Source organism: Syngnathus leptorhynchus, chromosome 8, assembly GCF_054491065.1.
Source record: "Syngnathus leptorhynchus isolate UIUO chromosome 8, UIUO_Slep, whole genome shotgun sequence".
NCBI classification, from domain to species: Eukaryota; Metazoa; Chordata; class Actinopteri; order Syngnathiformes; family Syngnathidae; genus Syngnathus; species Syngnathus leptorhynchus.
Window position 1 is genome coordinate 10,288,226 of NC_141202.1, and position 27,108 is coordinate 10,315,333.

The 27,108-nt window shown below is 42.9% G+C and overlaps 1 protein-coding gene across 3 annotated transcripts in view; it reads right to left on the reverse strand.

Annotated features, from left to right (window-relative positions):
• Positions 1–27,108, reverse strand: part of LOC147052335 (mannosyl-oligosaccharide 1,2-alpha-mannosidase IA) — a 68,153-nt gene that overhangs the window by 30,026 nt on the left and 11,019 nt on the right. For all 3 annotated transcript variants that reach the window (XR_015066917.1, XM_085918414.1, XM_085918415.1), the window contains exon 4: positions 3,263–3,359. Coding sequence is in view for 2 of the 3 variants with exons in the window: in XM_085918414.1 (XP_085774540.1) it covers positions 3,263–3,359 (97 nt within the window). In the remaining variant the exon portion in view is untranslated. The remainder of the gene's footprint in view (positions 1–3,262; positions 3,360–27,108) is intronic.

Below are 27,108 nucleotides of genomic sequence, written 5' to 3' on the forward strand. Positions count from 1 at the left end.
TATATTCCGGCAAGTTTTACCATCTTCAGTCCGAATGTATGATAACCTTCAAACAGGTCTGATACTTCTAGCCTCATTTTCTAAAAGAAAAAAAAAGGTTTTTGAAGAGTGAAGAGAGAGCTGTTAAGTAAGGCTCATTGTTTCCCACCAAACCGAGGCTACAATGGGATCATGTTCAGAGTAATTTATTTCCCGTTGCAGATTGAAAAAGAAGCTTCTGGTTTGCTCTATTTTCTTTTTAACATGCTCCGACGGTGAGGTGGAAATTAGTTTTCAGGGCCAGCGCGTGTCAGAAGTTCTGGTACCTTAGTACCCTGTTGGCCTCTATTTGCCATGCAAAGTTGTTGGCTCTCCAGTCCACCAGTGTTGTTATTGTTGTAGCTTAGCGAGGAAGAAAAAAAACCCCACAATAAATCCGTGCTTTAGCAAAGAGTTGACTTGAGGGATTAATTGTCAAGATGTTTCCCAGGCTAGTAACCAAGAAAAGTGCAGCAAAGGCACCCGAGAGTGTCCCACTTTTGCTAATGTTCCCCCAAACTGCTTTCGTATGCAAACAGAACTTTCCGTGTTTGGGTTCTCCAGTGCCTGATGCTAAACAAACACAAGCTGAAGATGCGTAGCGGTGAATGCTAAGTTTCACAATTGAGTCGAACACACTGACAACTAGAATGACAAACAGACAGTTTTAGATCATTTGGGGTCTCCATGCTTCAAGCTAATATTCAGCCAAGAACCTGACATGAAAACTCATGATTGAAATTCACTACAATATGTAATACCTGAAAATTCATCATGCTTCAATATCAATTTCACAATTGATCTGTTGGATTGATAATCCCAACAATTGACATCAATTCTAGCAGAGGCAGATTAAAACATGACCTCTTTGGCAAAAGATTTATACAAAATGAAAGTTAAGAATAAAGAACATCAAAACTGTATCGGGATTAACTCCTCGTAAAACATGACCTCATTGCCCTGTCAATCGTTGGAACAAGGTCTGGTTCTGGAAGTTTTAACTTCACTTCAATTTGCTCTTTGAGGAGTTATATTAACATCTGAAAATTATTCCAAAATTTAGCACCAGGGTCAACCCAGCCTACGCTCCACTGCTAACCAAACCCTCCTTTCCTCTTCAGAGGTGCCCCAAGCACAACTGAATATTTAATACGCTACAGAGATAAAGTGAAATGAAAATAGTCAACGTCTTCTTACTTTTGTTCTGAGGCAGGATAACCAGATTGAGCTTGAAGCGTTACAACATAAAACTGAACTGAGATGAAGTCGTGCGAGAAGAGGACAAGGTTGAGGCTCCACGGGCTGCCGCGAACATCTCGTCTTTGGCTCTTTTGAGGCACCAACGTTATCTCTGTATCGACAGCCTTCAGACGCTCCACGTGGAAGCCAATCATCCCGTGTACGTGTTTACTCTGGAGGATTACGTTTAAGAACACAGCAGCCAATTTCATACCTGGCTTGGCGCAACGCCTCCCCCCCCCCCCTACACACACACGCACGCACACACACACATATAAATCTACCGCCTTCAACGTGACATTTGCGAGGGAAAATTACGCCCTTTCTGAGATCTGTCGCTCGCTTCTCAAAGTCTGGACAAGAAGCAGGAAAATAGAAGTATTGTGGTTTACGGACATGTTGTACTTACTGCGTGTTAAAGCTTTGTGGATGAAGGCAATTAACTGATGAAAATGACAAGCAAAATTTTGGCTTAGAGTTTTAACTACATTCATTTTCATATGAGTTTGGTAACCTTCACTCTTTTGACCCGTTCCCAAAAACAAATATTTTTTTATTTGATGAGGTAGATTTGATAAGATCCACTTTAAGATGAGGATTAAATATATAAGTTGAGAAGCATTGGCTGACCTAAGCATTTACAAGGTCTGGTTAAAAAAGATCAATCTTTCAGTAATACTAATTTGTATCTCGTTTTGGGAAAAAATAATAAGCGTTTCTAGTATTGTGATGCGTACATGTCACGACCTCCGCTCTTAATATTTGTTTTTCGGCTTACGGAGGTGATTTGATGCTGGATGGATGCGTAATTCTGCTTTTATTGCCTCATCAACGAAGGTAATTAGTGGCGAGAAGACAAGAAGCAAAACCTTTGCCCCCTATCAAGTATTATTGTCTGTGTACATTCAAAATAAGATGTCTACTGTTCAAGTCGATTCACTTCTAAATGAACAAAGCTAGAATGTAAGAGGTCTATTAGGCTAATTTAGCTGCTTTCGATATCTGCTCGCCTCTTTTGTTGGTGTTAAGGAGCAATTATTTGAACCCTTTTTCATTGATTTTCAGGACAAAAACAAATGGTTGCGTTTAGCCAAAGAACTTTATAGTGCCTGGGCAAGACATTCTAGCTGGCCACTAAGAGGCATCAAGGTTATCAAAATGTTTTCCCAAAAGATGCTTTTCAGCGTTTAGGTGGGTATCCTGTTTACACTAAAATATTTTTCAATATATCAACGTAATGTTAGATGGGTGTGATGACCTCCATTTTGAGACCTGTTTTTCTTTTCGTGTTTTTAGACATGGGTGATAACGTCCACTGTTAGACTAATTTGAAAATACAAATTCTATTGAACAGGGTATCCCTCCATTTTTAGATTTAAAAAAAATTTTTTTTTGGAAGAGTTTGATAAATGGCCTGTTTGGGCCTGTTTGGACCTGTTATCAAGTTGATGTGTTTTTAGTGTCTAGATGGGAACTTTTGATCACTTTTAAAAGCATGCATTGTGTAAGATTGGTATCTTCAGTTTTAGATGCATTTTCAAGAGAATTTTTTTTTCAAGTGTTTTTTGGGGGGTGGGTCAACCACAACTTTTCAACCTGTGTTTGAAAAATAACATTTTCATGTAGAAAAAGATAACCACCCCTTCAACAGTTTTTTTTATTTTTTTATTTTAGAAATGCTTATTCAGTAGTCCGTCAGTTTGGTTATTCGCCGCTTTAATAACTTTTTTGATTATGTCTGTGAATAGGCATAACCTTGACACTTAGATCTATTGTTGAAACAGATGTGATTTTACAGCAAGGGAAAAAAACATTTATTTTTTATGTGCAGGCTGGCTGACTTTAGTTAGTCTTAAGATCCGTTTTCAAAATGATGCGCTTTCAGGGTACTACAGATCAGAAATGTCAGTCAGTCCCATTGAATTGCTGTGACATGACCAAATGAGATCTAATCTTTGAAAAGGGCATTCAGCCATCAGAAGAAAAGAAAAAAAATCAGACTTACCAAACATGTTGCCAATATGCCCATTCTTCGTTAAAGGCCGAAGCTCATTCTTGCCCCAGGCGTACTGCTTGTAGTTGTCCCAGGCAAACTTCATCATCTGCAAAACAAAGCCACACACACACACAACATGGCGTCAGTGGACTGACGGAGCGCACATGTAATTAAATTTGTCGAGCTCCAGGCGACTGGAATGATAGTTTATTGATCAGCATGGCAGAGGACAAGCATGCAATTATGCCGCATTCCGAAAGAAAGTAGGGCTGACGTTCATCCTGCAGCCATTGAAAACTTCACAAGAAATCACAAGATTAAAGGCAACATTTAATTGGCTCACACAAGATGGGAGCAGATTTTCTTGAACAGTTTCTCATCTTGGAAAATGGATATAATCGCTGATGCCAGTCATCATCGATGCGGCCGGTGAATGACGTTTCCATGTGCTAATTGAGAAGAACAGCATGAATGTTTCACGGTTTGTCACTTTAATTAAAACATACCGGTATGAACAACACCCTGGAGTGGATTGGCAGTCAATCTGGACTGGCAGCCATTGAGTTTGGCGTGATCACTAGTCAGTCTGGACTGGGGCTGCGTCAATTTGAGTTGGTATTTGGAAAAAAAAATTACAAATATCAGGGACGATAATCGGCCTGGCTGATAATCGGTTTATCACGAAACCAATTTTCGTTGGTTATTATTACAATTGACCATGTTAATTGTCAACATGGACTGTTGAAGACAATGCCTCATTAACAAGTTAATCATACAAAGTATATAGAATGCCAAGAAACTCAATGCATCATAATCCTCCAAACTTTGTTATCCCATATTGAAACAAATCGTAATGGCATTAAATCGAACTGAATCGAATCGTTCCACTTTAAAAGAAACTGAATCGTATCAGAAAAAAAAACGAAAGGTTTGGCGACCCTAACAACGCAGTAGGGGACTTGAAATTATGCTTGAAACCATCAACTTTCATTTCCAGTTCATGATGATCTTAGGGATACTTGTTAAAAAATTTAACACTTATTCTCTTTTCATTTTCCTAATCACACAAACTAACAAATCGACTGTGATGAAACCACAACCTCCGAACCTCATCTGCGGGAGATGCCAGATGGGGACCAAAGAGTGTGACAGCGTCCCGATGCGACATTGCGCAATCAAAGAAAACTACAATGTCAGATTTTCCTTTTGATATTCTCAGCCTGTCTTCAAGCCTTCCGTCAGCTCCCAAAACATAAAGTGATTAGAAGCAAATCTTGTTCTTTCTTTTCAAAGGCGCTACAGAGTCTATGTCACAGTAAAAACTGAAGCGGCAAATTCAAATTAAAAACCTGACTGAATATAAAAAGACAGAGATTAATCTGGATCATTCAAGTGTAAATTTGGAATAGTCGCCAGTCCATCTTAATCGGTCACTGGACATTCAAGTGTTAAATGTTTCATCTTGTACACTCCATTTTGATCCATCATTGAATTCCAGATATGAGCGTCGGAAAGTTTTTGGTATTCCGCGAACGTTGGGCGGTCGCCAGTCAAGGTTAGAAGGGACACGGCAGGCGGGCGCATTTATCTCAGCGTCAGTCCTCTCCTATTCCGCCAAAGTCAGCGTGGATCCCGAGTTCCATTTTCAGGAATCATCACAGCCACTCTGGTCGGAAAGTATCCTGTCCTCCAATCCTTCATTTTATACTTTGCCAACTTTCATCCTGGCACACCTTCAACTCTAAAAAACTTCACAGCACCCAAAGAATCAACAATCGCTGCATTGATTTTCCTCCGGCTACCCGATGGTCACACTTTCTATAGTGGAATATTCCATTGAGGATTCCTGTTAGGTTAGGACACAAAAAATGCATCAAATCATAACAGGCCTTGATACATCTCATATGTTTTGCTGCTCTAACAGCCTGGATGATTCACATTCTCTGCTCCTCACTAATGACCAAAGCAATCAGTGTGGGAATCTGTGGTGGTTTACAGTCAACCCGATACTGACAGCTGAGCTCCCACACATTCGCTCTTGCATAATCCCAGGAGAGGTAAATTTCTACAGTCTGCATTTTTCTTGACAACTAATTAATGCATCATAATCCACCAGGTCTGGACAACTAATCTTGTTTGCTTACAACCAAACGAAGGAGTTTATCAACGTTAAAGTGCGAGCTATTCACAGTATAGTCTATCGCCAATCAATCTAGAAGGGTCCCTAATCTGGGGGAGTGGTTACCAATGAGCCTGGATTGCTCAACTCTCGATATGGAATCGCCACCAATCGGTAAATGTGTGTCCAGTGAGTCTGGATTGATTGCCAGTCGATCCTGGATTCAGAAATCGTGGACAGTCACTGGATAGGTCACAAGTTTATTTTGATACCAGAAAAAAAATAGCCGAGTGATAACATAAATCACTGAGAACATAACTCGGTAAATCAGGTTGTAGAGGTTCAAGGCATCTCTTTGCCCAGGAGACATGAGCACTCCATTGAGTCGTTGACTTCCAGGGTCATCTTGTACGGGGGGGGGGAGGGGGGAGGGGGCTTTCATGAATATTTATGAAGCCCTCATAACACTTCTTGACATTCGCCGGAACATTCCATAATGCACTTGTTATGTTTGCTTCAAGCTAGGCAGGCCTTCCTTTCATCCGACGGTGGATGCCGAAACTATAAATCACGCTGCGGTCCTGTCAAAATAGTTCTGCCGGAAGGAAACAATCAGCTTCGTCCAACGAGTTCAGATATGAACTCACCCAACCCCTGTAGGTTTTCGATCCTGAAACCCGGACCTGACCTTGTGTTTCCTACCTGATCCAAACACAACCGCAATGCTCGAAGGCCATTCTGACTCAGCAGCAGTAAACTCACTAGCCCAAATCTTATCGCACCTTTTGGAACCTTTTAGTCTTTCCGACACACTCGGCACAATTACATGGTGCCCTCAAGCCGTGTGCTCACTCTTTGCAGTCCATCGCTCTGAAATATATATATTGTATTTCTTTCTTCAATTTTTATTTGATTTCAAGTGCAAATAGAGTGTTCGCTCGGTATATTGTGGTTCACCTACCAAAGGTGGCAAAGTGTTTGATATCAAGACACTACGACCAAAACGCAAACGGTAGCACATTAGTCGAACTGCCCGGTGACAACGTGGCTCGGGTAGTCACAAAATATGGAGTTGTTTTTTGGAACTTCTCAACAAACTATGTATGTCCTTTCGTTTGAAGTATCAGAAAACAACAGAAACAAATCTAAAGTCAAATTCAATAATGGAGTCGGTTGCATGCATAGATAAGCAGAAATATCCTCCCGGAGGAACCTTTCTTCTTACATTTATTATCGCCTTCAGAAGGCATGAATATAAAACTAGTAGATTACATCAGGGCTTTTTTTTTTGGTTTGGTTTTTTTTTTTTTTTTTTTGCTGAGCTGTACAGAGGCAGGTGGAAGAAAGTTTCCTTAAATTTCCTTTTTCTCACATTAGAGACGGCAGAGGACATCAGTCATCCTGTCGGGGCTGTTTGACAGCACCGTTCCGTCACTTTAATGAAACTCGCAAAGTCCAAAGTCGGGGAAAAGAGACCTTTTTTGGGGGGGGGATGCTGGGGGAATGGACTTGCTGCCCTTGATTGTCTACAAAGTTTGCACAGAGCAGAGCAGGCGTCAATCAAAAACAGCGAGCATCTAGTTACGCTTGAACCGGAAAGTCGAGGCAACAGCGGAGTGTTTTATTTCTAATCCTAGAATTGAGTGGCATCGCTTTAATTGAAGCTCCCTCTTGTCAAGGTTAACATCTTCAAATGCTTTTGTTTTTTTTCTGCATGGGGAGATTTGAGAGAGACCAAGGGAATACTTGATTGGATGCAAATTCCGCTAATGAAAAGATGTCTCAGTTTTTAGGGATAGAACTTTTGATTTAAGATCGTCAAACTGGAAAAATGTCACCGACAACAAAAGCAGAAAAATCACGACTTTTATAGCATGGATTGCATTTTCCTGCTGAGTTCTCCCAGCAGATGCTAAATCCGTTTGGCGTCTAGGAAAAGCTTCCCTGTACCTGAGATTCAATCCATTTTAGCCACTAAAATGCATCCTGGGAGCAGCGGCGAATGAGTTAGAGATTGCCGGCTCTTGCTTTCTCGGGCAACGCCATTAAAGAAGATCCACAGAGACAAGCAGAGGGGTCTTGCCTCCGTTTGTCGCACGACAATTCTTTGAGTGTTTTCACTTTGTCCTCCTTCCTGTTGCCTTTTGTCCTTGTTGCACTCGTCGGCGTTTCCTTGGGATTCCCCTGACATTCCCACCTCAGCTTTCATTTCGTTCCCACTTGTTCAATCTTCAGTTGGTCAGTTTCTTCTGCAAGCCTAATTATCTAAAATACAAAACACCTATCAGAGGTGAAAATGAAAGAAAATGCTGGTGAAATGTTGCACACAAGTTGGAGATCTATCTCCTTAAGGATAAGTTAAGGCATTGTTACCCATCCATGACATTGCTTGGACATTATATCTTTCCTCCCTTCAGCCAGATAAGAACTGACCTCAATATGAACTAAAACACAACCAATTCCAACATTAATCTGTATTCTATCCTATTTAGGATCTGAAAAGACTCTGTCACCTGTCCCAGCTGGCTTTGGACCCCTCCACTATTCCACCACCAATCACTTATTAAGGGTCTCTGAATGGTCAATAAGGCATCCTAGCTGAATTTTCAACCATTACACCATGGTATAATATACCCTGGTAACTAAGTGAACCACTACACTACCAATTCCATTACCCTTCATCAATCTTTAGTCCAGTTAAGTGTCTCTGGAGAGGATCTGGCGCTCCAATTGGCAGCCTCCTTTGAGCCCTATACCCAGAGATGATAGCCAGTTGGGGATTGGGAGTGGGATCTGATTCAAATTCAACTATGTGACCAACTACATGTTGAATATTTAGTATATATTCACTGTTAATCCATGCGTAAATTTATAAACAAAAAAATGTTAATTACAAAATATAGTGTGATTGCATCAGACGGTTTAAATGACTCAAGCTTGCAAGCTCTCCACCGTCGCCTTCTTCTTCTCACACCTGGAAAATTGTTGATTTTAATATTGGAGGCATCCGTCATCCTTTCATGCCGGCGTTGTATTCCTGCAAAATACTGATAAGCCCAGTGAAAAAAAATATGATCATCTCCATCAAAGCGCCGATTGTGATTAGGTCTACAGGACGACGCAGTACAGTTCCGAGTGAGAAGGAATGAAGCATTACGGAAAATGGATGGCAAAGTGTTATCCATCTTCGGGAAAGTGAATAAATTACTCAAGATTTATGGCTTGGCTCTGTTTGTACGAGCTCCAGAATGTTCCCGTGGGTCATGCATGTGAATGTGGGTGATACATTACATAGTAAAGATATCATTTCACTGGACTGACAATTAGGTACACTTGTCAGAATCTTTTGGTGCCTCATGTAGCCAAATAATACAAAATTGCATAAAGCATCTTTTCTCTCCTATAATCAACATTTAAAGGATCATCTATGCTTAAACTCACCGGCATAAAACTCTTCCGTTAATGTTTGGCACGCCGGGGCCTCCCGTGTTTATCAGCCGCCATCGTGGGTCGATAGGGAACATGACGGGCCACGCGCTGGCAGATACGGCACGTCTCACTGACCGCGTATTGATTGCGGCTAAAAAATCCCGACCTAATCTAGACCTGATCGATGGAGCATTTTTAGCCCCAAGGCCTCATGACGTGCTGTTGCTTTTAGCAGATGGCATTTGAAACTCTTAAATTTGGAACTCAAACATCTGTACCCTGCTTTCCTCTTTTAAAGAACTCTTTTGTCACCCATCTGTCAGTCTTACCTGCTTCCAATTAAAGCAAGTGAGTCAATTCTTTTTTTTCCCAATTTCCTGAGAGATACAGAAATCATCATCAAACTCTTCCTTTGTCACAAACTCCGCCCCCGGTCATCATGCTCATAAAAGTTATGTCTTCTTTACAGCAGCATAACAATGCTAGATTGGGGTTATGTCTTCACATATAACTTCATAACGGGAAGTGCATTGTTCGCACAAATAAAGCTTAACAACCTGCAGACTACAATACCTTTTTGATAGCATTAAAATACCGCAGTTAGCATGAATATGCTCATAAAGCAGAAATTTGATTCAAGGTGGATGTTTCATTTCAGAGCGAGCAAGTTAACTTTTGCGACAGTTTCTCGATTGATTTCTTTGTCTCATGTTCCATTTTGTGTTCTTGTCGCGACCTCGGTGAGAATCCTTCAGATGCTTTAGGAAAGTTTGTTTGGTGCAACTTAAAAACTTGCACAAGCACATTGATGGGAAAAAAAAATTCAATTTTCACCCTGCACAGTTGTCCTTGGCAAGATGACAAAGGCTCCATCCTCAACCTCAACCAAGTACAGCAGAACTCTGCAGTCCAATGACGAATAAACACCACATAGAAAGAGAAAGGCTACAAAATCGATCAAGGTTTCAATACTAGCTTGGGCCCATATAGCACACTCGGGGACAGTGGGAAACGTAATTTCGAACTCTTTGTGTGTCTTAACGTGAAGAAATTGACAATAAAGCTGACTTTGACTTTTGACATACAAGGAAGGCTTATCTATGACTGGATTTAAGTCCCAAACTTGTCGTTGGAGCTTAGTGAACATTCACCTAGCTAATAATGAATTAGCACAACTTTGGCAATTCTCAAATACTACTTGCCTTGTCTGATCACGGCAAAAGCTTTGAGGCAGACATTATGCCCTTAACTTCGTTTGTAATCAAACAATTTAGGTTCAATTACTGTAATGTGAATATTTCTCATGTTGACAGCAATGGCAAGAAATAAGCCACGGTCAAGTAAGTCCAATGGACACATAGTCGGTCGTCCAAATGTACTTTTCATACAATTTGTGCATTCACGCTATCTCCAGAATTTCATGGAATTAATTGACAGAAGCAATCTAGTTTAGACTTCATGAAAGAAAAACAACCTCAAAGCTTTGCGCCCCCATACTGACTTTTCAAAGATATGCGGTAACACGGGTTTGCATAATAAATATAGGTGGAAACGGCATTCTTGGCATGTTCAGGCGGACGGGAGGAAGAAAGACGGCACGTTGCGGCTTATCCATAAAGGCAAATGTGACATTTTAGTGGCGGTCGTTTTTAAAGAACTTTGCGTACACATGTACGGCGCCCCCGCCTCCGTCCTTGGCTCTGATTAGCAAACACCTCGAACCATTGTCCCTTTAGCGTCGTAAACGCCGCCAGATAAATGTCTCGCACACGCAACACATTTCATCCCTTTAATGCTCGTCGCCGTACCCTCGGGTGTATACATATGTTTGCCTTTTATGGCCGGTGGGAGGCGATAAGACGAAGGGTTTAAACTCGTCCCCCTGTCACTGAAAGGGAGGGGGGGGTCACCCCGGCCACGTTAGATAGCTTGCTCAGGGGTCATAAAAGAGGAAAGATCCCAGAGTGGCTCAGTGGCTTGTAAAATAACATTGGTCTATAATGGCGGGAAAATAACGTGCTTCTTGCTAATAGCTTTGTGTGCTTTTCTAGCATTAAAGCAGACACAAGCTTGTTTAGAAATATGATGAGTCATCAAAGTCATTTGTTTCGTAATTGAGCATGGTTGTGGTTCAAACGTGGTACAAAAAAGGACACCGGGTCCAGCCTAAGACCAACCAAAAAAACTGAAAGAAACGCTTTTCAACACAGGAAGCCCGCTATTTCGGTTTCAAGCGACAGTTTTGTGACGGTTCCCTTGCTGATGGTTTGTTGTTTTTCATCATCTTGGCAAGGATCGTTTTCCACTTCTTGGGCGCACTGCACCTTCAAGCTGCCAAAAACGAGATGCGGCTATCACTTTCTGGGAAATGTCATCAAAATCCGATGACCTGTGCATGAACACAGTTGACAGACACGCATGATCTATGAAAAGCTACAGGATTGTTGCCACGGTAACCACACCACCAAGAAATTGCGATATGGACGGGTTCCTATTCGATTCCCCTGAGAATGGATGAAATGATCTATTTGCTGCTCGTCCACAAACAATATAGGCAACAACTACCGTCCTAAACGCTTCTTCGCCATCGAGCGAGTTGGGAAAAAAAAATGCAGCCACACTTGAAGCTGGATGTCAGCATAAAAACACATGCAGTGAATACAAAAGAGAGCCATTGTTATTTACGACCTGCGACAGCACGCTGCTTTTTACCGTCCTGGTGATTCCGCCTTCGGGATGGAGAGGGCTCACATGACAGTCAGTCATTCAATCACCGTATTGATCCCCCCCCCCCGAGGTAAACGTGCACGTTCTTCCCCCTCGCTGTCCAGCCACACGCACACGACCAAATCCGAAGCCTTTTCAATGCCATCCCGTGACACGGGTGCCGTCTACCGTACCAAAATAAAGCCCACCCACCAGGCTGATCCTATTACGAACTGCATGGGTTCTTGACCCCTGCCAGCCCCGACGCAGCATTATTTCCCCGCTTTCATCAGTCAGGGCGGCAAAGCAAGGACGACAAGCTCCTTCAAGACTCACCAGAACAAAAAGCACACACGCAATCCATTCCGGCGCAGCGTGAGGCGGCGAGAAAAAAAACTTGTGAGCGTCAGATGTTCATTAGGAACCTCAGTGGTGCAACAAATCAGGTCAGCGGGCTGCTTTTTCTGCTCATTATGGCCATCCCAAACACAGAGAGCTCATTCATCATGGGGCCACCCTGGTGGGTGGACACACTGTGATGTTAATGTGCTCCCAAAATCCTCACCAAAAAACACACTGGTAAACAAGGTGGCCAGACAAGGTCAAGTTGATGTCTTTGTTTTGTTGTGAAATCCATTACAGAAGATTTTCAATACGTGTACAGATCGGATTCAACTTTTGGGAGTAGATAAAATGATTTTTAAATCAAATATTCCAAAGAACACAGTGATGCAAAAGAACGATTTGGTTCGTGAAATACATTGGCCTCGTCTCCGTGGGTGAGGACAGCCAACTTTTCCTTGGATGTGCAAATTCCAAAAGGTGAGTCTCACTTTTTGGCAAGTAAAATAAACCTCCATTGTTCTCGGGAGAGGTTGAGATAAGACTTATCGTTGCGGCTCCTCGCGTGATATTGACGTGTATTATTAAAAGGGACAGGAATTCTTACAGACTGACTAGATTGGTAATTAAAGAAGGAAAATCCCTTCAGGAGAAGATTAGCGGCAAATTTCTTCAGGTGACGGAGCGTTCCCTCGACATGGAGTATAAAGAGAGGACGAGCTGCTAATGAGTCTGGCGGCCAAATGATTCCCAATTTGTTCTGGATGGAAAGTTTATTCTCAACTGTAGTGGTTGTGCACTCACATCCCGGGTCAAAATCATTTTCAACAGTAAAAGGGTTAGAGAAACATTTTAGCCAAGTCAGAAAAAGGCAATTACAGCGGCCACTGATTACTGAAGCAGTGTGTTGAGGATTGGCGAGAGGACGCTCAGTGGCTGTGCATGGGGAAACTTGGACACACCCGGGAAATTTAGTCGACACCTTCCTCAGCAGCTGTTTTGTGCCGAAAACGCTGAGCTCAGTTTAATAAGGCAAACTTTCCAGGTGACAAAACGGAGGGGCGTCGGAGATAAGCGATAATTGGCGGACACGCTTGCGCGCCTCCTTGTTTGCGAGGCGATGGAACCGGAATTAGTTTTGGGAGTCAAAGCTTTGTTGAGGAAGTGAAAATATGTCGCAAGGCGCTCGAGCATCCGAAATCCTTTTGGGGTTAAGAATTGCAGGTTAGCTCCTGATGCCATTGCGATATTTTTGCTAACAATAATGTCTCGATAAAACGGCCATGGTAGTTCTTACTATAAAGTGGTGCCTTCAGACACTAGTTTATTTCATTCCGTGACTACACTCGTAACACAAAGAAATCGCATCTCAAATTATCTTCCCACAATGAAATGAATCAAATAAAATTAAACCGTTCCAGTCCCCCCCCCCCAAAAAAAAAGAAAAATCACTCATGTGCTTAAAAGATTAATAACATAGAATAGAACATAAATAATTATCCAGCATGTACAGCATTATTTAATGCTTCAAGTCAATTTATTGTGCTGCTCCTTCCAGTTTTCCCACCTTGGCCACCAGGGGGTAGTATAATATATTCACACCCATGGAAGAGTCACCACCGCAGCTGCAGAAGTACTAGTTGTTTTGCTCCACCATTTGTGTTCAAATATACCTTAAGGGTAATAGCACTATGACTATCAATGCTAATCATAAGCCTGTCAATTGCATTTCCATTATGTGTTAGCATAAAGCTAACTGGGGCATTCTTAAGGCAAACCTGTTTTTTTTTTTTTTGAATACACAACCTGCAAGTCGGTTTATTCTGTCTCGTTTGACATTAAGACTCTTTTTCTGTCCCTTGTAGTTTGGAATCGCTACCTTGAACACCATGTAATCATCCTGCCTGTTGATGCCAATGAGTCTCAGTGCAAAACATGTTAAACTCACACTCCTACCCACACGGATTAGCAAACACACACACAGACTCAGTCGGGCAAAAAAAAAAAAAAAAAAGCCCTCCAGTCAGACAAAGTGGTGTCGCATATCGACTCGGGTAAAAGAAAGGACGCCGGCGGGCCGCTTTGGCTTATTAACAGGCGGCGCGGCGCTCATCAAGGAGGCGTCAGATTGCGTAACCAACCTTTTCAGGTTGGTTTCCAAGTGAAAGTCGTCGCAGGCCGAAGGACAAAAAAAGGGGACTGCCGTCAGTGATTGATTGCAGGATGCATTAATCCACTGAAGAGCAACAGCAATGTGAAAATGACAAAACATTTACTTCATGGTTCAGCAGAATGTTGGAATATGACCTTAAAAAATGGCTTGCACTAAAGAGTCAATCATTTTGCTGTCGTCGTGTCTAGACCCGAGTCCAGACATTCATTGTGTTATTTCAAGAACCTGCTAAATGTAACGAGAGGTGGTTAGCGAGTCTTTAATTCTTTGTCACCTCGGGCAAAACAATTATGTTGATGAATATTGAACAGCTGACCTGCCTATATTTTCTTTTCATCGAGTAATTATGCATGCACATCTCTAAATTAAAAACATAATGTTTTTTTCACAGTAGTAAAGGAACTTGCTAAGTTTCTCCATTTTAACACAGTGAATTAAGGACGCCTGAAGTAAGTTCACGCATATGCAGCATCAATTTAAAAAAAAAAAAAAAAAACTCTGGCAGTCTTAGGATGCTAAAAATTCCACTAGCAGTTTTTCACTGGTCGCTGGCTAAAACATTTGCTGAACAAGTGATTTAATATGAGAGAGGCCATGAATCTAAATAGTTAAACTTGCTGCTTTGTGTTTTCTACACGTGTCAGCATTTCTGCCGGGGCAGAGATCTTCTTCACTCAGACTCGGCGAAAAGTTTGAAGAGTGGATCTGGACGTTTCCAAAGAGATCCAGTGGCGTTCGCTTGGTTCAGTGCACAAGAGGAGGCGAGCGTTGTGACAGGACAACTCACGGCTGCTTCAATTCCCCGAGCATCTGACACTTCCTGATCACGCTTGACCGACCGATAAGTAGAATCTATTTTTGTTATTACCGGTGAGAAAATGAAATTATCACTTTGAGAACAGCCAAAGGATTTGCGTTGGACCTTGGCACTTCAGAACGTACATCAGTAGCAAGAGTATACGCCATTAAAAGGCCAAAATATACGAGGAGCGCCTCAAGGCCTGAAGCACTTGACCGAGACGACCCCCGCCGCACATCATCGTGATGGAAATCTGTACGGCGGACGCAAAGCGGATTGCCACCCCCACGGGATGCTTTATTCCCTCCATTAAATCTGGATAATCCCACATTCTCAGCTCACGGCTATTGCCTCACCTCCTTTGCTGCACCTCTGAGATCTATTAAACCCATCCCCCGCTTGACGTATGAATCAATTCATAATCTACCCACCTTCTCTCGGAAAGCACTTCTTCTTGATCTGTCAAACTATATAGCGCCAACTACTGCAGAGGAGGAATTACCTGATGCCAGAGGTTTATTTTTTGCCTTAAGTATCGCCGGTTGGTATCGTCATTCTTCACAAGTACCCGATTACTAGAAATACCTGGTACCTGTTATCAGTTCTTGGACAATACCATCTTGTTGATTTACGGCGTCAGGCAATTACGATTACTGTCCGTTTACCTTAAGGCTCTGTGTGAACATTTGTGAAATACTCTTTGTCGTAATGGGATGGGATGGCAGCAGAGCATCACCAGAGACACACGGGAGTCATTCACCCCACGCTGACCTTCTTAGTGAGGATGAAAAGGGAGGTCAAGGGGGGACAAGTGTAATAAAGCGGAAGAGCGGCTTAAGAGACAATAAAAGTGTGGCTTGATGAAAATGTCACAAGGGGGCGAGAGAGCGAGGAGGAGGGGGGGGGCACACGTCAAATGGCGAGCTGGGAGGATTTAAGGAAATATGGAGAGAGAGTTGTGAATAAGAGCAGTGTGACATCCTCACACACACAAACACGCGTGCACCAGATGGGCCCGTGCGGATTAAAAGCAGAGCGATTGCTCCTCGGCGAGCAGCATGTGAATCAAGCCAGCACAAGCTTTTGTTTTGACCGCAGCCATCGCAAAAATATGCCGGAATGTTGCTACAGTGCCGACACATGAACATTACGTCACATGGTTACGAGCTGACACACGCGAAAGGCTACTGAATAATATCCACCCGGCGGTGTTCAAATGCTTTACGCAACAGTTATTTAAAAACACAAACCTGCCACAACACATATAGACAGACTTAAAGGCGTATCTTCTGTGAAAAATGCCTCATATTAATTCATTTTAACACGCCGCTTCCAGTAGTTGTGAAACTCTTCAGTGTATGCGTAGACAGGACTGTATTATACTGCCCCCCAGTGGCAAAGTCACACACAACAGAAAGAGCCCCAATAAATTAACTTTGCTGCTCAAACTGACTAATTGTTGATGTTTAATTTAATAATGAGTATTATAGAGTGCTAGTGTAAACTCGAAACATTGATCTGTCATGTGATCACAAACACACAAGTTTTTAACTATGACTAAGAGCACAGCATTAAAAAAAAAAAAAAAAAAAGAGCAACATGCTACTCCACCACACTTAAAGATGAAAAATGAATTTACCTGGTGAAGCGTTACAGAGGTAGTCATGGCGGTGGCAGCAAATGGAAAAGAAAGCAGAAGACAAAACGCGAGTTAGCATGTTTATGATTTTTTTCTATGATGCAAAGTAGCAGTTATGAGTAATAATTGGCAAGTGATCTCATTAACTTCAAATAGACGTTATGGAGTGCAATGTATTTTTACTATATGGATTATTTCAGGAAATACACAAAATGTGCAATTCCTAACCAAAATGCAACCGACGTTCGGCTTCACAAAACCTCAAATTGATAAACATTGATAACAAACCACTTGGGCACACCACAAATGAATCACTTTTTTCCATCAATGGATTTTCTTCTGGCTGAAGGCTCATGGTGCATCCACTTGATTAACTTTTACTACTATTCCGATGCTTTGCCACAATTACAACAAAAACAAAGAGTAATGACATAAAAAGCCATTTTTCTCCGTCGCGCACGCTCGCGCTGACCTTTCGGCGGCTATTTTGGTCTGTCCGGTAAAACGCACACAGGCGGGGCATTCTCTTGCTTTTGCTGGCGGCACGTAGTGGACCGTATGAAAGCTGTTTGGAATTTACAGTCCAGAGGGGCGCCGAGTAAACAGAGCCAGTTTGTAAAGTCAACACGGACGTACGAGCGCAAGACAGATGACGGGAAAACAGTCTCAGTGCATTCGTGTCCTCAAATGGGGCCGTGTTGACGCACATGCAGTAATAAGACAAACATGAGTCAATTGAGAAATAACTTCTGCTATATAAATGTAAACACCACAATTATTATTTCTAGCCATCAAATGTCATTGTGAAAAGTGTCAGTTATAATAACTGGGAGTGAATTATTGCATCACATTCAGAAACAGCGGCTAAGATGTTTTATGTGAAGATGATTGATGAGACGTGAACGCACGAGCATCTTCTTCTCTCTTCAGCTTCATCTGGCTTGTTTGTCTGAACTTTTAGGTGACCACAATTTTTTTTTAAAAAGAGCACTTTAATAAAACTGTGGCGCGTGATCAGATCCCCAAAATTGTCTGGATCTTTGATAACCACATTTCCAACATATGTAGGGAGAAAAAAAAATGCGAGTCATCTCTCTGGAATGCACAGAACAAAAGAAGGCAGGAAAGCGAAAAGAAGCGCCTTGATCCAACCACGCCGTCAAGGCCGCTTTAGCTCCGTACAAACATGCAGAGACATCACGTTACGGATCCACCGGCTTTTAATAACACCCTCTTAACACAAATGAGCGACTGTGCTGTTGCTTTCGAACACATTTCTGACTGCGGGGCACTTTCAAATCAAAACAGAGCTGAATGGAAAGAGCAGAGAGAATATATGCAATAAATCCAAAACGGTGCTAATTCTCAAGGCGCTAAGTCAAGTCGCGGGGGAGGCGAGTGGGAGTTGGCGTACAATAAATGAGCTCCCTTTTGGAATTGCCCTAATCTCATTTGCAACGTGCACGCCAACACGCCGGGCTTTTAAACAGAGAGAGATAAGCCTCGACAGTGCAAACAATGATGAAACATGCATCCGCTCGTCGCTCATGTCGAACTACCTCCTGGTGACCTTTGATGTTTTTACCCCGGGAGAGCAAAAAAAAAAAACTGCTCGGTAAATAGACAAAGTGAACTTCTAAATAATTTTATTAACCATGTCTTCTTCAGTGCACTAAACAACAAGGAAAACCTTCGTTGTTTATTATTCGGACAAACATTGAGAAATTATTATTTTGGACACAGATTAACATGCAAACAATGTATGACTCTGTATTCACTTGAAAAGACACACTAGAAATGAATTGAATCCAACTATTGGACCAAAAAGACAAATATCATTGAAAAACACCAATTCAAACAAGTGTTTCCTTCCAGTGATCCACTTAAAAGGAAATATTTTAACACCTATCACACCTTGAACTGTGTATTGATCATTTAACACCTACCTTTCCCATAATAAATAGGTACTATAAACACACACAGAGGTAGGCTGAGTAAGCTTATTAACGAGTCCAATAAGCTGATGAAGGCTGTCTAAATCATGAGTTACCGAGCACCTTTGCAGAATGGCGCTTTAATTGATCCAATAAGACTATTAAGAGTTGATGGGAGCCGCACAAAAACAAAATGCTCGGCCTGCGCCTCCTTGCTCGGCCTCCATCAATAACGTAAAAGGGGGACACGTTGCTATTTAGACAAATGAGTCGATTAAAGGCTGCTACAAAGCGCACAGGGAGGGAGTTTTTGGCAAGCTAAAAAGTGAAGCCGACTCTCAAAAGTTATCAGAGTTGCGTTATGGGCGGTGTTGATAAAATCTTTGTCACGCTTAAGCGCAGACCATTTTTATGTAAACCGAAGTGTCCAAAGTTTGCCTTCACTAAAGTATTGACCGGACGAGCACCCTTATTTTTAGAATCTCATGAGCCATGCAGCGACGTGTCAGTCGGGATCTCCGGTTTGACACCAATGCTATAGAAGAACACTCGGGAGCATAAAAAATAAATAGGATTCTTGTTGAAACAGACAGAAAGCCCTCGGAAGGAGACAGGTTTGGACAGGACTGTGATCCCAGGAACTTGTCCAAAAAAAAAAACATCAAAATAAGCAAATGTTCCGCCTGCACCAGTTAGCATCACCCAAACTGCTTCGGGGCGTCATTAAAGTTTGATTCCATCTAATTCCAATTTTTGAGAGCGGGAAACGTTATATTTGCCCAGCTGCTCTTCATCCTCGGGTGACGCATTAAACGTGAATGTGGGATTTTGAATGGGCGGACAACCCACGTCCAAAGCTCGACATCCCATCAGCCTGGAGGCCATAAAACTTCCAGGGGAGCGGACACCAAATGAGAGTTATGGAGCTTCGTTGCCATCCATCTGCCTCGGCTAACTCCGTCCGAACGCGGGAAACCAACCGTGTCGGCTCCCGTGCACACGGAGCAAGAGGCCGTAAAGTCAATACCGTATCCATCAATGAAATAGACTGCCTGAGTGCGAGGGCTCTTTATGGCGGAGGGAGTCGCACAACGTGAGGGCGTGAATGTGTGTTGGGTCAGCGCCGCCTCGCTAAGGAGGACTTGAGTTGAGACCGATACTTGATAGCGATACTCGTGTGCCCGGGCGGCCGGTGGAAGGTGCTGCTAGCTTAACTGTTTTACGGTTCACCACACGGGTTTGGGTTAAAGACGAGCCAGGTCCAGTTCCGAGAAGCTGCTCCATCAAGACCAATTGTTACATGAAGAACCAGGAAATGTATGAATCAGTCGATGAATTTTAGATACTCCCGAACATTTAGCCAGACATTGCTAACCTTATGTACTGACATGGACAAACGTGTTGGCACGCATTCAAAGAGGGAAAAAAACAACAATTCCCATGGAAATAACTCCCATAAGGAATAATTAACAAATAAAAATCAGGCATATCTTTGGGGTGCCCTTAACACTTCTGTTAAGTGTCAATAGCCCCTGAACATCAACAAGGCTTCTCCATGTTAGAACCGACGGTACTGTTTTAATCCCAGAGGACCATTGATACCCACAAATGAGGAAAATACGTTCCTGTGTCTTCGCTACAAGATTTATGGGCTCCTTGGCCCGCACGTAATCCAGCTACGGTCATGAGAGCAACACTGCCCGAGGCTTTTACACGGCATTGTATATTGCCATCAACTATGAAGCATAACCTGCTGGCAAGTTAATCCAAGCTAAAAACGTAGCAGAGGTTGCAGTTGGGAATAAACACGGCATGCCGGCAAATTGTTGTTGCACCGATGGAAATTTCGGGATCAGCGCACGGGATAATTAAAAACGAGTTTAGTTGCGCATTGCTGAAGACGCCGCATCTATTTATGGCAGACCTCTGCTGCTTCGGGTTGTTGTGGGTATGGCTCCAGCCTGAGGGAAGATTTAGGACATGCCGGAGGGCCCGACGTCTGCTTCGAGGTCCCTCCGGTGGAGCCCGAGCATCAGACAAGTTTCGACTTCCTTTGTTATTAAATGGGGCTTTCTCATCTCTCCCTTGATGCAGATCAAGATAAGCGCTAGCAAAAAGACGATACAACGGATCAGTTGTAGTCGTGATGATAGTGACCAATCTTTCGGCCGAGGTGAAATTGAAGCACCGGTGTCCTTGCATGATCTGACATCTACTTTGAAAAACAGTGGAAGCAGTCTCCACGGAAAGATGATATTTTAGCTCGGCTGTTTGAACAATTGATGGAGGTTCATGCCCTTCTCAGCAACATCACAAAAAATGAAATATGACTGACTTTTACGAGGAACGCTTTGGTCTCAATTTGTGCTTCTGAGCCCATTTCATGCTCAACTAATCCTACCCAAGGCTAGCTGTTTCCGGCTGCTCATGCTAAGCTAGGCTAACTGCACAGTATATTTGCAAAACATTGGAACCACTCTATGATAATAACAATGGTTCTCACAAAAGGGATGAACTCTTTGCTTGTCGAGGATGAACTCCAACGCAGCTTGAGATCCTTGAGGGGATTTGAGGACAGAATGAAGTGGTTCACTCACACACACAAACACACACACACACACACACACACACACACACACACACACACACACACAAATTCTCTACTAGTTTAAGTAGGATCCCTGGAATTCGCTTCTAAAAAGCTGATTCATTCATTCACCAATAATAATAATAGTGTGCTGGGTTATGACCCAAGGGGCATCCCACATACCATGATCCTTTCGAGACGTTACACAATTAGGTCAAGAAGGAAGCCAGATTGCCTCCTGGGGAATTGAATATCAATGCAAATATGTAAATCTCGCGCCTTCCTTCTCTTGGATGCTTTTGCACTATTAAATATTAACACGGGATAGCGACGGTGGCTTAGGCTAAAACAAGAGCAATATTATAGAAAGACTGTCGCATTAAGTCAGTGGCCTCAAGACGGTCACACATAGCCTCTGTCGAGTTAACCGCGTGTGGTCGATTAGGCGCAATTAGGCAGGATTATGAATCATTCCTGAGATTAAAAAAAAAAAGTGCCCAAAATGGGGGCATTTATTCTGCTGGTGACATGCATTCAACACTTGTTGGAATTAGGTTGTTTTTGCAGTTCTTAACACCAATGAATCATATTTTGCACAATTTCAAGAAAGTGAGGAAGAAACGAGTTCTATGCAAAAGGCCTCGATAGCTAAATGCGAAAAGATTTGCCGGTGTCTCGTAAAATGGGCGAAGCATTGCATCAGCATCGGATAATCATTCAAATATAAAGGCAGCAATTGGCAACTCAGGCCTGCTTCATCACAGCTTGCGGCTTGAAATTGTTCACGTCAGAGCGAAAGAGAAAGCTTAACGACAACAAAAGAGGCCAAAGATTAGTCAAATGTCAACGTCTGGAAGTCCTCTGCCTCATCCTCTATTTTCCTTAATACACCACATCTTGAGGCATAAATTTAACTTTGAGGTTATTGGAACCATCTTTTGTACCCACCCTTCCCCAACCCCTGGTTCCACTTTGCATCAATATTTGATGAACTCCTCGAATTAAGTTTAAGAGGAAAAAAAACAAGAAAGCAGAAAGGAAGCCAAGAAAGGGTGTTCATTTGTTAGCCACTGCCGGAGCTAGACTTTTATTCTTGAAGGGGGGCATGGGGTGGCAAAGGCTATCTAAGGGGGTTCACAATTTATTTATTTATTTATTTTTACAAATCCAAACAATTCAGAAACTACTGCTAAACATTAAAAAAAAATGCTAGAAAAAAAACATAAAATACATAAGAGTCAATTATCTGGCCCTGCTAAGTTACACATTACAACAAATGTTGAAATAAAAAGATTAATCACGCCCATCCACTACACCATTCAAAATGTTTTATCTCTCTGTTGTAATGTCAAACAAATACTAACAGGACACAGTCAAATGTTCTGCTCGTTATTCATATCGGGGTTTTTTGTAAGCGTGAAGGGAGCAAAAAAAAAACATTGACTTAATTATATATTTATGGAATTAGCCGGTTGATTAATCAGTTGTTGGAATTATACATGTTCCGCATTTTGCATGCAAATGAGCGCATCACACGGCAACCAATCGCTATCGTCTTGGCCATGTGTCGGCTAATTTCCTCAACCGCCCGCCGCCACGGAGTCGGTCAAAAGTGCAGCGATCGATGGCATCTGCCGTTTGTGGGCCAAATGTGATGTGTGTGTAGTTCAGGCTGTCAATAAGCGAGCTCGCCGTGACACTTTTCTTATCAGTCAACAGGCTTGATTAGAGGCGACGTCATGAAAGGGAAGGCCTTTGTCGTTTGTCATGCTTTATGTTGTAAGAGGGGCCTTACGGGAATTACAACCGCTAATTGTGGCGAGCGGGGAAGGTAGCACGAGCTAAACGCTATTGGTTTGTTATGTTTCAGGGCAATTTGTGTTAATTCAGCTTCTAACATCCACCCTAAGCTATAAATGCTACTTGAGGCCTGATACTTTAAACATTCACCCCTTAACCTCTAAATCCAAACCTCTGTGTAAAGTGAAAATACAAATCTTCTAAATTTGACCAAATCACACAGATTTTAGTTAAGAACCCAGTAGCCAGGTGTAGAAAATGAAATTTTAACAAATCATAACAGAATCAAGCCCTTCTTCTTTCTTAAAGGCTGTGGGTGCTCAACTGTCAATCAAACGCCAGCGCTACGACCCAGAATAAAAGGATGCTACTACGTCTAGAATTTTTTTATGGATTGTCTACACTCAACGACATGTTTCAGGCACTAAAATATATCTGGGTAAAGCCCCCGGAGGCTGCGATATATCCCACCGGGCTGTCACAGGAGTTTCCCATGCGTGACAATGAGGCGCTCTAAAGTGGACATGCCAGCCTTGGTCCACATGTGAGATGTCAGGTGGGAACTTGTGTTAGTCATTTCCGCCCTGTTCTTGCTCTACCAGCAGACTCTGCGTGACGCGCATGCACTCACTGCAAACAATGAGCCGCTCTATCTGCGTGAATAATATCAATGAATCGAGAGATATATTTTGGGGATGGCAAAAATGCAACAATTTGGTGTTTATATGTCTCAGATGGGCAAATCATTTGACATTTGATAGCAAAAGTGACCTTTCAAATATTACTTTAAATATTGGCTGTAGAGTCAATGTCCTAAGATGGCCGACGATTTAACTCTCCAATTTAACATAACTTCCATCATTTCCTGTGCAAAAGTGTCGAAATGTTCTTCACTTTCAGGCACACACCGGAATCAAAGGCGTGACACAAAATGAAGAGCGAGCGAGTCGGCGTCGAGCACAGTGGGAATTTCAAGGGCGCCGACCCGTTTCTTTTAACCCTGAGATTGAGCTACGTTGGCGTGCTCATGACAAGCAGACTGTCTAAAAAAAAAAAAAAAAAAAAAAAAGAAATAAGCCTCCTCCATGAAGTCTTTCACTCGACGAGCGCCCCCCCCCCCTCCATTGAAAGCCCGTTTTAATGAATTGCCATGACGGTTGAATAAATGAACTGCCGCCCGTGTTATTTTCCACGCTCATCAATATTCATGTCGCACAAACATCCACCATCCAACCCCTTAATTACGAAGCGTTCCATTTTAAAACACGCAAAAAGGAGCAACGTGGGCTTATCGGATTTCGGGCCTAACTGGTGATTTTGCACACATGCCGAGGAAAATTCTCCCCCCCGGAGAGAAGCATCCACTTTTTGATTAGTGCACAAACAAGCAGCTTGGAGGCAGAAACATGATTTCACACTATTTCAAATGTATTCCATGTATATGTCAAGTGTCAATGTAAACTTGTGACATCATCAAGTTGAGTACTCGGATGAGATTTGTTCTGAAAAAAAAAGTTGTACCTTTCCCGCAGAATTGATATTACCTCAGAAGCCAGAAAATGTCGGATTGGACTTTACAGGGGGTTTAAGCCCGCTAGCGCCATCTGATTGGGTGACATGCAACCACAACAAGAAAAAAGCTCAAGCTAATTGTTGCTCGCTAGGGGGTCTCGGAAACAAAAGCAGCTATGATGTCATCCCCGTGGAATGATCACCCCAACCCTTCTTTCTACTTGTCGTGATATTTCCCAGGGCCCGTTGCTCTAATATGTGGCTTGCAGTGTCAGGCCCATGCTGAGGCGGCTCAGCTTTTTTTGTTTGCATATGTAAGCACCCCCCCACCCCCACCCCCTTCATACCCCCTCTTCGCTTCTCTCGGATCAGACAGTAAAACAAAGAGCATCTTTGTCCGCTGTGTCCATTGGACGCTGACAGGCGCAGACGAGAAAACGGTGTCGGGTCGTAACGAGCGCATTTGCGTCGCTGGGCGACATCTCCGCCAGGACACAAAGCAGGCGACGGACTCGTCTCGTCATCTCGACCAGTCTGTGCCTGGTGTTTATCTTTTCTCTGGCAGAGACTGGACTGTTTTAACAGCTTGTCTTATCCTTCCGCCCATGTCGATCCAAATGTCGCTTTTTGGCCACAAATGAGAAGACAACGGACTTTATCAAAAATGTTCAGACGGCTGATAAGATGTCAGACTGTTGGAGGCATAAACAAGCAGAACAGGCGTCTGGTACACCGTAAACACCAACTCGAGTCACACCCCCTTTTACGCTAACCGGCTAATACTAATGAAATTGGAACGAAAACAAAAAAATTGAGGGAAAAAAACACCCATAATGAATCTAACCTTGCTAATTACGCAACACCATGCTGACATTTTAGCGAGATTTGCAGGCAAATCATTTCAAGGTGAATTCAACAAGCCTTAGATGTTTTTGTGCTGAGAGAACGCAAGCATTTACCCTTCCAAATAACAGAAAATCCTCTCATACCATCTTATCAAATCTGCATTTTCTGGCATGTTTTCGAACAAAGGTCTGCTCAATCAGCTCAGTAAAAAAAAACAAAAAATAAACACCAAGGACTCTTTAACCAAATCAATCAATTTCACCGTGTCTTGGCAAAGACATTTTGGTACGCTGCCGTGATTACCACTGTGGAAAACAAGCCGTTTTAGCGCAGAGGCCAGAAATAATAGCAGAGTTCGTGTCGGAGCATCTGGCTGCACGCATACAACATCTGGTCATCCACCTCAGCTCAGAGCCGGCCGTCCACCATTCCATAAAAAAAAATAAAAAAAAGACCTGAGAGCATCCATTAGCCAATTTAGCGGCAGTATCCGACTCCCTTATCCCCGTCCCGACTGTCAGTCATCCCGGCCGGGAAGCAAATGGAGCACTTTCCTGGCCAGCGTAATCGTAACGAAAGATGACAACGGTTCTTTGGTGTGGGTGTGGCAGGCAAGCCGGCGTGAACTGCGCTGACAGCCTCAGTTACCAAATCATCCGGCAGGGAGGTTGGAAAGACTGACGGACGGGCGCTTGAACTCTTGCCAATGAACGTACAAAGATGAGGGGGCAGTTGACATAAAGATAAATTTGACAGCAAGGGTCAGAACATTCCGGGAAATCTGGGATTTACGGGAATATGCTCTGTACTCGATAAGGATGAGATCATTTCTTGGAAGGGGGGGGACTGCTCACCATTTTACGTTTAGCTTGTATCGTTTTTGCATCATCATACTTGTTGGAGGTTATCAAGCGTTCTCATTGCCCTTTAAGAACAAAAGTGAAGTTGGGAAAGCGGTCGCAATTTAGGGAGGGATTAGGTAATCTATCGACCAACAATCAGCACACTGCCACGTCCCCCCCCCTGGAGTAAATAACCTGAGCGTCAGCTCGACCACAGGGAAAAAAAATTGCCTTATTGATTTACGCTGCCACATTTCCATCGGTGCCGTGGAAAAATTTGCGCCGGAACGATTTAAAAGAAGGAACCGGACGGTGATCAGGTCAAATTGGGTTCGCTGTCTTTCAGTGTGTGCGTGTTGCTGAGTCATGGTCTTTCCTGTGCTGAAAGGGTGAAGCATGTCTTGCAGCGCTGACTCAAGAAAACGCGCCGCAATCAAACAAGCCAGAGTAGACGTGTCTTTTCATGCCTTCCTGCGCTCGCTATATGAGCAGTCTGTACTGCCCGCAGAGAAAAAAAAAAACATTTCCTTTAAGCTACACCAATTGTTTCCTACGTTCCCTCCATTTATTTTACTTCGTATCGAAACTAACATTATTACAGTAGGTAGTCAAAAATCTGAGCAGCTTTGATTGGCTGAGAGTCAAATCAAGTGCGTCCACACCCACAACGGCGCAAACGTGCATTTCAAACTGTTCATACGCAGTTAGACTGCACTTTGGGCTCAAAGTAAGGCTCAAGGTGATAGAAAAAAGTCTGTCCCTCCTCCACAATATAAAGAAACCTGAGCACCTTTACTAGCATCAGTGGTTGGTTTGTTAGCTCAGATCATGTAGAATTAAAAAGAAAAAAATCTAACCTTGGCAGTTATACCACCAACAATTCGAAAAGTTTTTGCAATCATGCCAAGTAACAGAAGGCCCCCTGGCGAAGGTGATAACCTCCTGAACGGCGCGCTATATTGTGTTGACGGAACTTTCTTATCACTTTACGAGACGGGTTAAAGTGGAGAGTGGACACAATCTATTGGACAAAGAGCAACTGGAACTCTATTAAACGTGCAAGGTTATCAAGGCTGATCTCTAGCACATTTTCAACTCGGCACCCCCCCCCCCCCCCCCTCCAAAAA